The sequence below is a fragment of the Dendropsophus ebraccatus genome, chromosome 10 (assembly GCF_027789765.1).
Source record: "Dendropsophus ebraccatus isolate aDenEbr1 chromosome 10, aDenEbr1.pat, whole genome shotgun sequence".
Classification (NCBI taxonomy): Eukaryota; Metazoa; Chordata; class Amphibia; order Anura; family Hylidae; genus Dendropsophus; species Dendropsophus ebraccatus.
In genome coordinates, this window is record NC_091463.1 from 15,391,307 (window position 1) to 15,407,948 (window position 16,642).

General features: G+C 42.9%; 1 protein-coding gene across 4 annotated transcripts in view; it reads right to left on the reverse strand.

Annotated features, from left to right (window-relative positions):
* ADAMTSL2 (ADAMTS like 2) overlaps positions 1–16,642 on the reverse strand; it is an 88,326-nt gene that overhangs the window by 14,677 nt on the left and 57,007 nt on the right. For 3 of the 4 annotated variants that reach the window (XM_069986850.1, XM_069986848.1, XM_069986849.1), the window contains exons 4-13: positions 14,973–15,048; positions 14,450–14,552; positions 12,756–12,901; positions 12,508–12,631; positions 11,955–12,035; positions 11,691–11,866; positions 11,033–11,363; positions 10,515–10,860; positions 3,897–4,000; positions 988–1,114 (exon numbers count right to left, since the gene is read on the reverse strand). In XM_069986850.1, the coding sequence (XP_069842951.1) occupies positions 988–1,114; positions 3,897–4,000; positions 10,515–10,860; positions 11,033–11,363; positions 11,691–11,866; positions 11,955–12,035; positions 12,508–12,631; positions 12,756–12,901; positions 14,450–14,552; positions 14,973–15,048 (1,614 nt within the window). The remainder of the gene's footprint in view (positions 1–987; positions 1,115–3,896; positions 4,001–10,514; positions 10,861–11,032; positions 11,364–11,690; positions 11,867–11,954; positions 12,036–12,507; positions 12,632–12,755; positions 12,902–14,449; positions 14,553–14,972; positions 15,049–16,642) is intronic. The other variant, XM_069986851.1, reaches the window with a different exon arrangement.

Below are 16,642 nucleotides of genomic sequence, written 5' to 3' on the forward strand. Positions count from 1 at the left end.
ATAGGCTTATATCATTAAAATACAGTGACTGTGCAAAGAAACTCTTTCAATAAGTAATACATGGCATATTTTATACCCAGTCATGGCTTTGGTTTGGCAGGTCTGGAGTCAAGCAGAAGTTGAACGCAAGATATGGTGGACTTATTTTAACTATTAACACATTTTAAACCTCATGGTGGTTAAGAGGCAGAACCTTGGAAGTAGCCACCCTTAAGAATGCCATAATGGTAATGTCTTCGAAGGTGGGCATTGTGATTAAGCATAGGGGGGAGGATCTTCAGTAGGGGTCATTGGAGTTTCAAGCGCTCACTTATTCTCACTTAACAATACAGTGGCCTAATTGTACGGTCAATAGGTCTAACAAAAAGTTACAATGCATGACCAGCCCAAGAACCCTCCCACTTGTAGTAAGGATCAGTAATTCCAGTGGTCAGATCCTTACACAACATACCGGCATGTAATACATAGTATGCTATAACTGGTGCATACAGTACTGGTGTCGTCTTATGACAGTTAAGGCTGTCCCCCCCAAAAATATATAGTAGTCAGATGTTTTTGTACCAGGGGTTAGGACAGCTTGTCATTCATTCACGGGGGTGGTTGTCACCAATTTTGAAATGACTTCATAGATTAATTTGGGATAAAATAACAAAAAACAGGAGGAGAATTATGTAATCTGGGTGGAGTATCCTTTTCGGGACATGGAATATTTTTGTTTTGCTATTTCAGAGAATTAAAAAAAAACTTATTTTCATTTTCTCTACATTGGAAAATCAGATAATGCCCTGACATAAAGCAGCAACGTGTTGTACAGTCATGACTCGGTATCCATCACATCACCAAATGACTCAGTACTTTTCTACCAGAAGCCTTCAAAAATGCAGTGATGATATTTTTGGCCGCCTCCATCTGGAAGTTGTGAGAAGGTTGGTCCTGGAACGTGGCAGCTGAAGCAATCTGCAAATGAGTGTTTACTACAGTGTGTACCTTGGCTGACACTCCCGCCCGGCACAGAATTCGTGCACGGGCTCGGGACGGGTCAGTGCGTCACAGTGTGAGTCGTCCACTTCTACTCCATCGTATCGAACGCACATGGCATAATTTGACATCACTCCTACGATGGTGAAACATTCCAAAGGTCCCGGACAACCAGGAATAAACAAAACAAAAAACATCAAAAAGTCAGCAAAATTCATATATTTTTTCATTTTGTGTTTTTGTGACTTTTATGAGAAAAATAAATTGTGATAGCTACCTTTAATTGCAACGCACAAAAACTCATCATGAAAGGGAAACCTAAGAGGTTCTCTAGTCGGTTATTTTTTCATTTTTATTTTTTATGGTAGACCTGAATATTCATGAGAAGTAGAAAACTCCGCCCACCATCTGCTAATTGGCAGTTATGTACCCATGCTGTGTATAGGCAGTCACCTGTCAATCAGCAGCTGGAGGGCGGGGGAGGGAGGGGTGGGGCAAGAATCCTATTCTCCTGCATATAAGGAGAACGGCTGAACAGAATGATGTAACTAATACATCGATCTGTTTAGCATTTCTGTCACTAGTTGATGCTGCCCTCATCTAAGGCGGCATAAACCTACTGACAGATTCCCTTTAACTTTTTTAGGGTGGTGGGTCTATAGTCTATCAGTCCAGGACAGAAGGGCCTGTTCCTCTGGAGGTGGGAGTCCTGCACAGAAATTCTCCACCCAGGATCAAAAGGTATATAATGAAAACAGCTTGGACCCTCTCTCTATGAGCTGCACAGTAGTCTACATCTATGACTTGTATGACCTTTCTCAGTATGTGCGTATACTTTCTGTACCCAGATTACTTTGAAGCACCACTGCACTCCTGGGAGGAGCTCTTCCCTGTGGTCATCATCTCTACCAAGGGAAGTGTTTTAAGGGAAGTGACATCTTTTTTTTTTATATGTACATTTCTGACTCTGGTTGTCACTAGTGATGAGCGAACTGGCCAAACCAGAATGCGCGGCATTTGACTCCCACTGACTGACTGGAGAAGAAGGATGCAGCCCTAGTGTTGCCAGAAAAACATGGATACAGCCTATGGCCTTTGGCTGTATCCATGTTTTCCATGACTTCCTAAGGCTGCATCCAACTTTTATGAGCCACCGAGAGTCAAATGTGGAGTGTTCAGGTTCGGCCAAACCTGAAAGTTCAGCAAGTTCGCTTAACACTATTTGTCACCGAGTTGAGTGTCTTTACCCTACGACCACTGATTATGATCATGCTGCCCCCTATGGATAAGAGACTAAACACGTTAAATAGGAAACCTTTGACCTAATAGAAATTTGACTAATAATTTGATCTAATAATTTATACAAGGTTATAATAGTGTCTATTTTATTGACCCATGAGGTCTGGCTAGTGGAATAGGCCAATTGCCCTTCTAGTGACCCCAAGCAATCACCTGTAAACTGCAAGAAATCCTAGTGCTCAATTCCGCTACAGTGCCACCACAGGGAAAATGAGGTATTACATGCTGGGTCCTCCAAAGATAAAAACACATCCTTGTAAATAAATGGAGGATGCAAACTATGATGTACAATGTGGAGACCATTGCTAGCCATGTGCTGTAGTGTGACACAGCACGCACGGTTGCTCGACACTACATGCTGTGTGTTGAGGATACGAAGAATAATCCTGGACAGTTTTTGGCCCTCAATAACTGAAAAAAATCCAAAAATTCCTGAAACTGAGAAACGTTGTCTTTCCAGAACAAGGATTTTATAGGGCAGTAGAAGTTAGTGGGCACGTAGAAGTATGACAAGTTACTCTGGTGGAAAGTGTCTGTCTTCATAGTCAGCCTTTTTTTTTTTTTTTTTTAACTATACCGTAAAATTTTGCACTCAGGAGGAAAGCGACATGGCACAGAGCGAGCAGCCTTCCTGCAGACAAGGAGTCATATGAAGTGTCTTCTGGTCTGATACTCACAAAAGAGCCTTGTCTGAAGTCACAGGCTGTGCCCACCTACCACTCTGCCAGTGGAAATATTGCTGAGCCTATCTTACCACAGGGCACAGCGAGCCAAGTGGCTGGGAACAGGTAGAACGTATTTATGCACCATAAGCCAACTCGGTGTTAGCTATTTCACCCTATAGACACATGGGGGCGCTGTGCCAAGCAGCTGTAGACTGAATACTTTTTATATGGAATTATTGTCTGGTCTTTTTTTTTAATTACAAATATAGTGGTATTTTTTTTCCATTGGACGTCCGTTACAGTATTTGTACATGAACATGTCTGCAAACAGTTATTACATTTTAATTTATTTTAAATGGGTGCTGCCAATTCCAAAAATATTTCCTTTTTTCAGAAAAAAGTTGTGAAGTCGAGATCTGAGGGTTCAGTCCTGGGGGAAGACATGCATGCCAAGACAGACTTCTATAGAAAGACTACGGAACTGTCCAGAGTCGGGCACAAAGCCGTACACTTGGTGGAGGTCTTAACACCCAGATCCCTTCCATTCAGATCTTTTCATATCTCTCTACTAGTGTTGAGTTAACTTGCCTAATGTTCAGGTTTGTCAATGTTCTCTAAACCTGAATGCTTGGTGTTTGACTCCCAGCAGCAGGAGAACTTGATTGCCGCCCAAGGGCTGCAAGAAAAACATGGATACAGACCATAGCTTATGGCTGTACCTATTTTTTCCAAGACTATCTTCTCCAGCCACTGGGAGTCAAATGCCGATCTTTCTGTTATGGAGGACGTTGCTGTACCGGAACAGTTTGGCATGTTCGCTCAACACTTGTGTCTTTTGAAGTGTTTTTTGAAGTGTCAGGAACACTTTAAGAATTGAGGACTGATAGTCGTTGGTAATGCACCACCAGCAAACAAATAAAACCAGGTAGTATAAGATAGTTCTATGTCACAAACCTGTGGTACACGTGGCACTGCATGGCTCGTGAGAAGATAGCTTCCACCGGTACATGTCCACAGCGCTTATCCCCTGAACCTTCCTCAGTAACTTTGGCCCTTTTCTATCGACAGACAAGACAGAGGATTATAAGCGGCGTGCTACTGTTCCCACCAATAGGGCGCAGTTCTCAAAGACAACAGACAACAGTGCGTTTACGGTTTTAGCTTCACGATCACTTGGTTACTGGTTGAGTTTATTTGTATATGAACATATGGAGATATATTAGACAGACATATAGCTTATCGAGGGGTGTGCTTAGGGTGTTTGGTTTGGGGTGTTAAAAACATACCTGTCCTGTTCCCCAAGTAGAATCCCCAGCCTGGTTAGAAGCAGAGCTTCCACTGTCTAAAAAGAGAGAATGGGATAAAAAGACCCAGTATAGAAACAGATCAGAATATAACAAAAATGGCTGATTTTCGTCACTTTTATCAAGGCCTCGGTCAAACAGGGACAAGTGACTCTAGTGTCATACGAACTTGGAGCCATGACCATGGTAGCTCCGAATGAACAGAAACCGGATGAACATATGCTCGTCTTGTTATTCTATTAAAATGTTTTAAAGATTTTAAAGGACATTTATTGTTTAAAAAAATTCTGTCCTTTAAAAATATGCACCGCCCTTCCTTGTACTTGTATAACAGGGGTCCCTCCCCACTACGTCCCAGGAGACCCCTGAAGAAATTGAGCCTCCACAAAGGAACTAGAGGATGTTCAAAGATAAGCACAGTGGGCCGCGTTGCTGGCCCATTTCCCCCTTTAGGTTACTGTCTCATTTCTACTACACAATGCGATTTCACCATCACAGCGCAGAGGCGAGTGGCGCTGGGACAGTGAGATGACATTGCGTCTCCTTTGTAGAGGCTCAATTTCTCCAAGGGCCCCTGCGGCGCAGGAGGAGAGAGTCCCGGAGATCACGGGGAAAATGCCCTGTCATACACGTACAGGGAGGGAGATGCATTGTATCTAAGGGCGTTTCCCAAAGTGGAACCACCCATTTGCGGTATTTTTGCATCGTTCATGCAGTTTCTGTCTGCGTTAACCAGACAAATGGATAGTCATAACATGCAGAACTTAATATCGCTATAGAACCCGTACACAGTACTATAATACTTGCCCCCAATGATAACAGCATGCCCCGTTGCTTTTACCAATGATGTTCTTGCAGTATCTAATTCCATACCAGGCGCTAAGGCCTTTTAATGTGTCCGTCGGCCATTTTGATAATAACCAATAACAAGGGGTTGCGGGGGGGGGGAGGGTCTTCTGGAACAAGAACCCCCTATTCTGATTGGGGGGGAAAAGCAGTTTTTTTTAGAGAAATGGGAAAGGTACACAATTACAAAAAATACGAGACAAATGGAATAAAAATATGGGGAGGAACGAGGTCGACAGTAGAAAGGTATTGAAGGTGTATAAGGACCTTTAAGGAAACCATACACCTTGGATTAAACATTGCTGAAGCCGCCACCTTCAGGCTGTATATTTGGCCGCCTCCTGACTCTCCACCCATACACAATGTAGGTGGAGAGGAGGGTCAGGCATGTTGGATTTCTACCACCTAAACTCTATTGTTTTTGGAAGGGATGAGACACGTCTGGCCAAGACCTAATCTTCCCCATAAAGGAAATATGAATGTTTGACCATGCCAAACATCCATGTGTATGGGGAGGTCAGGAGAGGTAGTTATAGAAACTGTACAACCAACTTTAGAATATCACATGAAACCTTTCACATTGTATCCGATTAATTTAAAGGAGTTGTCCACTCCTGACAATGCCTTTGTGTCAAAATGATCACATTGTCCCAGTGATCAGCTGACATCTGCCATATAATACAAATAGAAATTCAATTCTCATGCAGTGCCACCCCAGGGGGGATGAGGTATTACATGGTGCCAACTGAAATCCGAATTAGGGCCACTCCTTATTACTCCTCTTGAATCCAGCCTAGTGATGGTGGTATCATGAATGAAGAACCAGACACCTCCTTTAAAGGGAAACTGTCACATCCAAACCATCCAATCTGCAGGCATGTTATAGAGCAGAAGGAGCTGAGTAGATTGATAACTTCTGCTTACTATGGACTAAGTAGTAGTAGTGGGCGGTACTTCGTATTAATTGTCAGCTAGAAAGAGCTGTCAATCACTGAGTAGGACCACCCACTTGGCTAATTAGCCCAGAATAAGCAGAGATTTACATGAATAAATGACAAGTTTTCCTGAAATCTTTCCTATATAATTACATATTGATCTGTTCAGATTCTCCTGCTCTATAACATGATGCCTGCAGATTGGATGGTATTTTCAGGATGGCAGGTTCCCTTTTAAGAGAAAAATTAAAATACAGTGTTATGTCTTGTGCAGGTCAAAGAGGGCAGTTTACGGTAGGCCATGATCCGCCCTCGTAGGCCCCACTAGAGGCATAACACAATGTATCAGTTTAGTCTGTACTATTCCTTTAAGAGAAAAGAATGCTGTAAATTCCGACCTGGGTCTGATGTAACCAGTCATGACACCCTCAACAGGATGGACACTTGTTAAGTTGGAGCAGCTGGACCTTCGTCCTTGTTCCGTCTCTATGAGGAATCATCATTTTTGGTGTATTCTTTCAAGTATTTTTTTTTCTCTGTCCCATCTGGCCTTAGGTGGGTGTGCACTTGTGTCTCAGTAAAATTACCAGCTTTATAAAACAAAACCTATTCTTTCCCTCTGGATTGATCCCGCAGTGTTTTACTGGACTAGTCGATGCCAAAAAGGGAAGAGAGCGAAAAAAAAAAAAAGTTGGCAAGCAGGTGCGGGCCTGGAGTCAAGTGTTGTTTTGGCTGCCTGACTGCGAGGACGGGCGTTTGAAGCAAAGTATAATGCTGCGGACTCATGAGATTAACAGTCTGTGCACCTATTTGAGTGATATAAAACTATACATAATTTTTTCTAATAACTATAGACATAATAAAAAAATAATGATAATGCTATGACTAAGACAATTCTGTTCCCTTTATGGATGTATGCGCCATTGTAATGGATACGCAATAAGGTGAAGGATCGGGCGCTGGACAGATCGTTTTGTAAACAAAATATTATAAATACCTTACTACTAATACCTTTTTTAAAAAAATTTATTTAAAGGCATCCTGTCCTTAATATTGTCTACAGTTCTATTGAGGGTTTGGAAGATACGCTCATGTGTATCCGAGGTGTAAGTCAGAGGGTTAGACTTGATACATGCTCAGCTAAATGTGTCATGTGACTCTTCGTGGCTCTTTTGGTTGACTGGGAGAGCTCATAAAGGGGAGGGGCATATAAGACATTACCCCTTTCTGTAGGGCCTCATGATAGGTGCAACTGCATCCTCAACGGTGCCCATTCTATACCATTGGCCATGATATACAGCTTCTCATAGACTGATAATGGCTTATTCTTAGAATATATCTATGAAGGGCCAAGCTTTAGGGCCCCCATCATTCAGAATAAGGAAGCCATGGTGCTTCTGCTAGCACTGTCCTCTTCGCTGCTTGCATAGGCATGGCTGTGCCTAGTAGTGCCACGTGTGCCATTGAAATGAATAGGGTGAGCTATACTACCAGCCACGGCAGTTTGCATAAATACTGGGACCTGTCAAGGGTATAGACCACCAATGGCCTCTCGTTAGAATAGACCCTCAATGTTATAGTTCTGCAAAGACCCTATAAATACACGTTTTTTCCATTGTTGGGAATCCCACCCGATGTAGATGAGAGCTTTGTAGACTAAAGTTTTTTCACCCTCAGGTTGTCTTCAGAAATGGTCGTATGTATGGCATATTATATCCCACATATGTAAGATCACGTGTCTCCACGCCTCAGGAGTTCCGCAGTTTTGGAGAAGTTTGCCTTGGTTATTTTTACATTGTGGTTAAAACCACGGGCCAATAAAAATGACCTACAGAGAGCAGCATGTAATCCCCGAGTCCGGGAGCTCTGCAGGTTTTCATGGACTGCGCTCAGTCTGAATGCGTCATGAAATTATTAGTTAGACTATTTGACTTTGGTTCTCCTGGAAGCTTTCATATAAAGAAACCACGGTTCCCTGTAAGGTGTGCCCCCTTCTGGAGGACTCCAAAAATAAGCCATGTCCCGTTCAATCTATCATTAACCCAGATAGAAGCATAAAAATGGAGCCTACATTGTGGTTTTAGGCTTCTGATCATAGACATGTTCCTGGGTATTACTAATGACCCTACCATTATAAGGCAATGTAGGATGGAAGTCAGCTAAGCTTTAATTGGGGTACTACTAGGTTCAGTATCACCCATGTGCCCTTCATGTTTTATATCAAGCTGTATTATAGGGTTACCTTTACAACTCCATGGCAACTGGTCAAAAGATATGGCCACCAGTTTGCCACCTCTCCTGTGATTTTTTTCTTATATGTAAAGAAGACAAGGCAATGCAGAAGGTGAACTACGTTGAGGGCCCCCTTCATACTATCACATGCCCATCATTTAGAGTCAGGTGTGCCTAATGTCTGTTCCCCGAGCTGACTACTCATTCTTTGGGTTGGCGAAGATCTCCACTTTTTCTTGTCTTCTTCTGCTTTTTTAACTAAAGAGTTAACCACATGCAACGTCCACGCATTAAGGAAACCAGCATTGGGCCCAATAGGTTCAGCATGTCTGTATGGATGAATCTGTAGAATTTCTAACAAAATGAAACTAGGAAACATTGAAAAATAAGTAAAAGTGTACAGAGTGAAATAGGAAATGACATGTGGTCACCCTCTACCCCATGGCCCCACTCCTACGATACCCATGTCCTGTGATTAGTGTTGAATAGAGTTGCCGAACTGTTTGGGTTTGGCAATGTTCTCCGAACCCAAAGCTTGGCATTTGACTACCAGAGTCATTAGAAGTTAGTTGCCACCCTAGCGAGTCCTAGAAAACAAGTATACAGCCATATGCTTTATACATGTTTCCCAGGCAGTCCAAGGTGCCATCTAACTTCTCCAGATGCCAGTAGTCAAATGCCGAGCATTGGGTTTAGAGCTTTCGGGTAATATCTCTGTACATGGCTGTGATCGCCTCTCAAGGGACACAACCTGTTGACCATTGAGGAAATCCTATGTATACCAGTCCTTCATACAAGAGTGTAAAAAACCAAAGGTGCAGCCCTTGCAGCTGATATGGTGCCACTGAAGATGGTGGCCCTAGCTCAGGTTCTTTTAATGGGTTAAACAATATGTATGAAACCATGAGCATGTCATCATAGGGGCAGGAGAGCAGGTCAACTAGAGAACACACCCTGGGATGGTGTTTTCAGTGCCATGAAACATCACCTCTCATGAGGACCCATCACAATTTTCTATAGTGGCTCCTATCCATTACGTCCAGAAACACAGATTTTCACTTTGGGTCTTCAATACTCGTAAGCACCATATGGTTATTGTCGGTGTCTGCATGGCATATATATTGCTGGGCACGTCTACATCTCATGCCTTACGTCTCATGTTTTATTTAAGAAATGACAAACAGTCTCACATTCTTAAGCAGGACACCTATGCCTTGCATTCCACAAGGAACGTAACTTGCTATTTAAACGTTAAAAGAAAAAAAAAATCAGCCTAATAATGTCCTGTCTAGACTGTCTTGCTGCACAGAAGCCTCTTTGTAACTTGGGGAAAGAATTAGCCCAGCTATTATGTGAGGTGCAGTAAGTGGCGGCAAACTAAAGAGTTGCCTCTCCAAGATAATGGATTCTTTTTTCACAAATGGTTTAGTAAACAGTCTCTTGTACATTATGAAGTTTTATATCACATTCGTACATAATTTTTGGGTGGAATAAAAAAGAAAGTAGGTAAATGGAGTAAAACTCACTTCCACAAAATACAAATCTGTTTTCTCGTACTTTCACTTGCTTATAAAATGAACATTTTAACAAAATTCTACAAATTTCTAAATGGCGCCTCTTCGTATATACACTGAACCCAGCAATCCTCAAGCAAAGGGGCCTATATACTTTACTTTCGGAGGACAGTATAAAGTGTATGGCAGCCTCCCGACTCTCCACCAACAGATGATATTAATGGAGATAAGGTTGGTGTGATGGATTTTCACTGCCTGACTGTTTGTTCTCGAAGGTATACAGGGGCACCAGAGCACTCTGGCTGTGGCTTACCCCTCCCCATAGGGAACACATGGACATGCCGAATGTATATGGGGAGAAATACAGTATGACTGTTGGATAAACAATCAAGGTCAGCAGGTTGAAATGACTTACTTTTTGACCCCACTAAACTACCATTTCATCACAAATTCACCCATGCCCACAGGTTCATCCATGTCCATTCTTGAGACACAAGTACCGCTAATCCAACTCACTAGCATGAAGACCATAGACTTACTTGGGGTGGTATAATGTCCTGATCAGTCAAACATGAATAACCACCTCCATGTAAAGCTGGCTATACCCTCTACAATCTATATTTCCAAGACAAAGTAGGACTATGTAGACCACATGTGTTCAGTAAGTTCTGTCGGGGTTCCTAGATAATGATTTAAATAGAAGGATCAGAAGAATCACAACAGATTTGGGAGCTCACCTACCTCACTTTCTGGGTCCTATTTGTAGAAGGAATCGTTGCGTTGGTCAACTGCGTCTCAGCTGAGGTGTTGACGCTCAACTCCAAAAAGGTGACGTTCAAGTCAAATGCAGCCATCTCCTCATTTTCCTCGTAGTCAGCATACAGGTTGTCCAGGTTCGACTCCACAGAGTTCAGAGGTTCTCCGCTACTTTTGTTGAGGTGATGAAAAGTCTCCCTGGATGCTGAGGCTTTGTTGGAAAACTTCTTGGCAATGGCATTGCCAGGGAGAAACTCCTTAGAGTTAAATCTATGTGAGGAGTCCTGGTCTCCAGTGTCTGTGATATAAGTAGTCTTGTTTGTGCTTAAATCTATACAAAGAGGGGGACATGTGAAGTTGATATAGAAAAAAACTAGAATTCCCATGATACCTGGGCAGCCAAAGCCATATCTTTGGTTGTCCGGGCGTGATGGGAATTGTAGTTTTCCCACAACTGGAGGACCAAAGGTTCCCCATCCAACCCAACGAAGTAAGACATTCACCTTTCATTGCTTTACACTTTGCCTTCTTCTCACAGTCCATGGCCTCTCCTCCATCATACACTTCATTCGTGTGCTGCTCACTGACCGGGCTCCCATTCTCACCGGAATTGGTTCTCCCAAAGGTTGGGGTTTCCACTTTAACTCTTCCCTTCTGTAAGTTAGTGCCACTGCTTTTGTTCTGAGATGTAAAATCCTCTTCAAACTCTTTGCTTTCCTCACTGTCAGAGTCTGGGAATGTGTAATAGATTGGCTGAGTGACTCGAGAGTGTGGCTTCCTGAGAAGGGTGTATTGGAAAGTGATGGATGGGTTTTTGCCATTTTGGTTCCATACCTGTATGGTAATACAAGGGTAAATAAGAGTGCTAAATCACATCACATTAGCTTATATAAGACCAATACATGCAAATTGTAGTCACTATACTAAAAGAGTTCATCTCATCTCAAAATTATGTGCCCTTCAAATAGCCATCTATCACATAATCCTACACATATGCCACCATGTTTTCTTTAATGAAGCACTAAGACTTGGCTAAACATGGCTAAAGTTACCTTCTACATGGCACAATAGCATTAGTCTCTGGTCATCTTCCAACTATTCCACCTAACGTGGGAACCAATGGTGTGACACAACCCAACAGAAGTACTGTACATGCCTTACCATGATGTTTAAGCCTTGGTTGGTTGGTCCTTGAGCTACTATATATTCTATTCCAGTCTCATACACATCCATAGGTCTTCGGTATTTAAACACAGTGCCGGCAATATTGAAATTCTTAGGGGTGTCAACCTTGAAGTTGCCATTAAAGTAGTAATATCCGGATTCATCTGCAACAGCTGGAGACAAAAAAGTTTGATGACCTATAAAACATTTGTCGACGTCATATATGGGACCACACGCACCACATTAGTAATTATTACTGACCTAAGACGTCTGCAGATTTCTTGCGTTCGACTATCTGGATATCCCTGGCACCAACAGGGATGTATGTTACTAGGGCATACCCTAAAAGGAACCAATATGTTATACAAGGCTACAGTTGGGTCTACAAGTGGTCTTGGTTCTGTAAAGGGTCCGACCAATGAGACTTGGAAGCACTATCAATCTATTAGTAACCACCTGAAGTTTTGGTCATTTGGCAATCATAATGGACCAATCTTTTACTGGAGTACAAAATAGGTTAAATTGGGCAACCATATTTTCCAACCCTTTTTCTTTGGGTATCACTTGGCACAAGCAATCATGTTACCCTAGTCCCAGTTGTCCTAGTGCTAAACCGTAAGAGCCACAAAGGAGCTGTAAATCTTTTTAAGTTTCTTTTTGCCCACATATTATTTGCCCTATGAAGGCAAAACGGGTACCTCAGATTGGCTTGTATTTGGCTTGTAGTTTCCCAAAGTGTTTCTAAAATGCTTCTACGTCAGTATCTGAGAAAAAGAGAGAGAAGCATGCACATTGATAACCTTTAACCATTTACCAAGATGGGAAGCTCCCTTTCTGTAATTCCCAGTGACGTGGACACAGCTGCTCCCGTCTCCCTGGCAGACACCACATTTATCCAGGGTGTGGGTGGAGAACAAAACCCCGTCACATCCAATTGGCTGGGGAGAGAGGAACGGTAAACACAATATGGACCGAGCAGCACTAAGTGCATCTGTTGAAAGCTTAAAAAAAAAAAAATGAAAAAATTATTGGCCAATGTTTTGCCGTAATGTTTCAACAAACCTCACATTTTCCAGACACGCAAACCCCTCGATAGTCACTGTATTTGCAGGATGTCCCGTCCCGAGCCTGGACCATGAGTTGTCTCTGACCATCAACCGTAGTGCATTGCAGGTCACAGGGCTTGCTGGAGATGTGCACATAGTCATCTAGAACCCAACATCCTTAGATAAGTCCAAACAAGGTGATAACAATACATCAGCTTTACTAACTAGTAACCTATCAAAAAAAAGAATGGACATTCTTGTTCCAGAAATGGCAATCATGGTCCCTAAGAATCTAATAGGTGTTGTCACAACACCTATTTGTGTTTGGAGATCAAATATGGATATAGCTTGGGTTGGGTGAATAGTTTTCTACTACTTGAATGGTAAGAATCATGGTGGTCACACATGGGCAACAACCCCCATGGGTGACCATCGTGATGCTAACATTGATGAACCAATCACCTCCTGGTGTAGTGTGAACCAGCTCTAGTACCTTATAGCTGCTGGGCACAGCTCTCCAACCCTGTGCCCGGCAGTCTCCGGAGGGGCAGCAATTTATAAACATCTTTCGTTTTAAGTCTTGGCTCTCGAAATTTAGGAATTGGGGCAGAGACGCAGTTTCATGTAGTCAGGCTGCCTCCACCCTCTTCCCAGCCACTCACATTTGATTGGCAGCCCAAGCATTGGCCTTTGCATTAAAGGGTTTGGCCACTTCATAGTAAAATAATTCAGTGTACAGTATTAGTAAGGGTACTCACTGTATATACTGACAACAGCTTCCTGTGTACCTCATAGAGCTAAAATCAGACTCTCCTCCTCCAGGCTGTGCTGCCCTGCTCTGTGGTTTTTCTGTCCATAAAATGGTTGACATGTATGAGCATGTGACCAGGCCCCGCCCCCCCAGTGTCCACCACTGAGCCTGTTTATGTCTATGGAGGACACAACGGGGGGCGGGGCATGGTCACATGCTTCTCCATGTTGGCCATATTATGGACAGAAACAAAACAGAGCAGGACAGCCCAGCCTGGAGGAGGGGAGCCTGATTTTAGCTCTGTGAGGTATACAGGGAGCTGCTGTCAGTATATACAGTGAGTGCACCTACTAATATTGTGAACTGAACTATTTTAATATAAAGTGGCCAAACCCTTTTTCCGAAGTTTAGGCTGCCAATCAAGTGTGAGTGGCTGCTAAGTGGCAGTGTGACTACATGCCACCGTGGTTCTGCCCCAATGCCTAGATACCGGGAGTGAGGACAGTGGAATTAAGATGTTTTTTTTTATTGCCGCCCCACCGGAGACTGCTGGGCACAGCTACTGGTACTGGGGCTGGTTTACACTCCCCCAGGGAGGTGATTGGTTCCTTTTAAGGAGCAAAGTTTACAGTCTTTTTGGACAAAGACAAACACTATTAAAACCTGTCGGACAGATTCAGCAAAGTCAATGAGTGTTTCTTGCCTTCAGCACCACGTGCTTAAGTGTGTGTACAGTCCTCACCACAGAAGTGTGTAAAGGCATTAAAATGTCATTAAATGTCATTAAAATTGGACCGGGATTTTCCCATATGGAAATGTGCACTGTAATGAGGTCATTGGTTTAACAGGGCCGAGGTAAATGGCTTCTTCAGACTTGGAGTCCCTCCATGCAGTATGTACAGAGGACCTGGTAATTTCATGGCTTTCCTCTTTTAAATCACAGACGCAGTGACACTCACCGGGATAAAGTGGTTTCCATTGATAGGTTTTTCCATTATACACGTGAGAATTGAAAGATGTACACTGTTCTTCTCGGAAACTCCTGCTGTTACTCGGACATTCCTGCAATGAAATACACTCCAGAGATCAGCAGGTTTCTTCATTCCCTTAAAGGAACAATCCAGGGAAATAAGTGGCAAACTGTGTTATTCCTAAGGCAGGACCTGAGGGGGAGGAGCACAGTGGTTCTGCCTTTGAATTAGTTTCAGTGCCGGACTGGGGTACCTGGGGCCCACCAGAGGAAATGATCCTGGGGGGCCACCAATGAAGAACCATTGAGAAACAACATAGTCAGTGTTAGTGCAGGTTCTTAAGCTGGGGCCCACCGGAGGATCCTCTGGTCCACTGGTGGGCCAGTCTGACACTGCTCCCTTTTCTCTCCCATGGGCCGTGTCTTGTACTGACATGAGGCTGAGCTGCTATACGAGATATAATCACAGACTAGGGTGGCACGGTACTTATCATTATTATTCATTTCCTTACCTGGACTTTACAGAGCTGATACCTTTTGGACGTCCCAGTGCAGTTTTTATTCCCGAGTGAACTAAGAGATTTCCGCCTGGAAAGAGAAAACTGGGATTTTACTTATTATGCATTTTTTTTTCTTTTTCTTTTAATTTTATTTCATGTTTAATTAAAGAAAATCTGGGGAAAAATAATGGTCAAGTGTGATTATAAAGTTGTGTTCAGTAAAATATACATCCAACAAGTCTGTTCTGGATAGTTCATTGCACACAAGCTCCCTGGGAGAAGCTCCAGAGATAACATGGCACTAGGGAGATCACAGGTTCTGGTACAGTATAGCCAGACGGGTAAGTAGCAACCAAAGCAATGGCCAAGTGAATCCCATGTATGGGAGCAGCATCTGAGTAAATCACAAGTATTCCCTCTTCAGCCAGCACTATAAATCTATCAGAAGTGATTGGCTAACAATAACCCCTGGAGTCAGTTTAAAATGGCCACAAATCACTAAAAACACCTAAAATACAGGCAGTATATGCAAAAAAAAAAAAGGCTGAGTCCATTATATCCTATAGAGGGGGGAGGGACTGAGGGAGATGAGTGAGCAGGAAGAGCAGAGAAGCAGCCCTGCTGTATGCAGACTGTCTGGGCAGAGGTCAGAAAGGTCAGGGCTTTTCTGGAAGCTTGGTGAGATAAGATTGCAGGATGATGTGCTGTGCAGGGCTGCCTTTCCTCCTATACGTGCTCACTCACCCCCCTTGACCCCTTCCCTCTCCATAGAGCATAATGGACACAGAAATCCTGCTTCTTCTGGAGTGCGGGGGGTTGGGGGGGGGGGGGGGGGAGTAGGAAAACAGCTTTGTGAGTACAGAAGGAAACTCTTTTGCTTAATAAAACCTATTACAGAGTTTCTTTCAATCGCTTGTGCTATTGATATTTATTGATTTCTGAAAAATGACATTTAAAAGACAGTTACACTTTAAGGCAGGGTTCACACTATGTATATTTGAGGCTGTATTTGGTCCTCATGTCAGGTCCTCATAGCAACCAAAACCAGGAGTGGATTGAAAACACAGAAAGGATCTGTTCACACAATGTTGAAATTGAGTGGATGGCCGCCATATAACAGTAAATAACGGCCATTATTTCAATACCACAGCCGTTGTTTTAAAATAACAGCAAATATTTGCCATTAAATGACGGCCATCCACTCAATTACAACATTATGTGAACAGAGCCTTTCTGTGTTTTCAATCCACTCCTGGTTTTGGTTGCTATACAGCCTCACAAATACAGCCTCAAATATACATAGTGTTAACCCAGCCTAAGACTAGAAAAAAAATCAAAAGCCTTATGAAGATTGAAGTTTTTGTCTGCTTAAGTCAAACTACAAGCTGGATTTGGGCCAGGCCTGAGGATCCTTTTTCTGGTTGTTATACTACTGTATTCCTTTCTGTCTCTATTGTCCAAATAGATTTTGCCAGCCCTGAGCAGAAGTGACTGACTGTAACGGGATACATTTGGATACATAAAAAGGTAATTTATACGTTTGTCTGACAGCTTTCCATTCCTTGCGTCTAGGGATATCGGAATATTTTGCATGTAAAAAATTTTTAGGACCCCATGGGGCCGTCAGTTCTTGTTACAAGGGTAAGCTGGAGTAATGGTTTGTGCTATGAAGCCAATCCCTG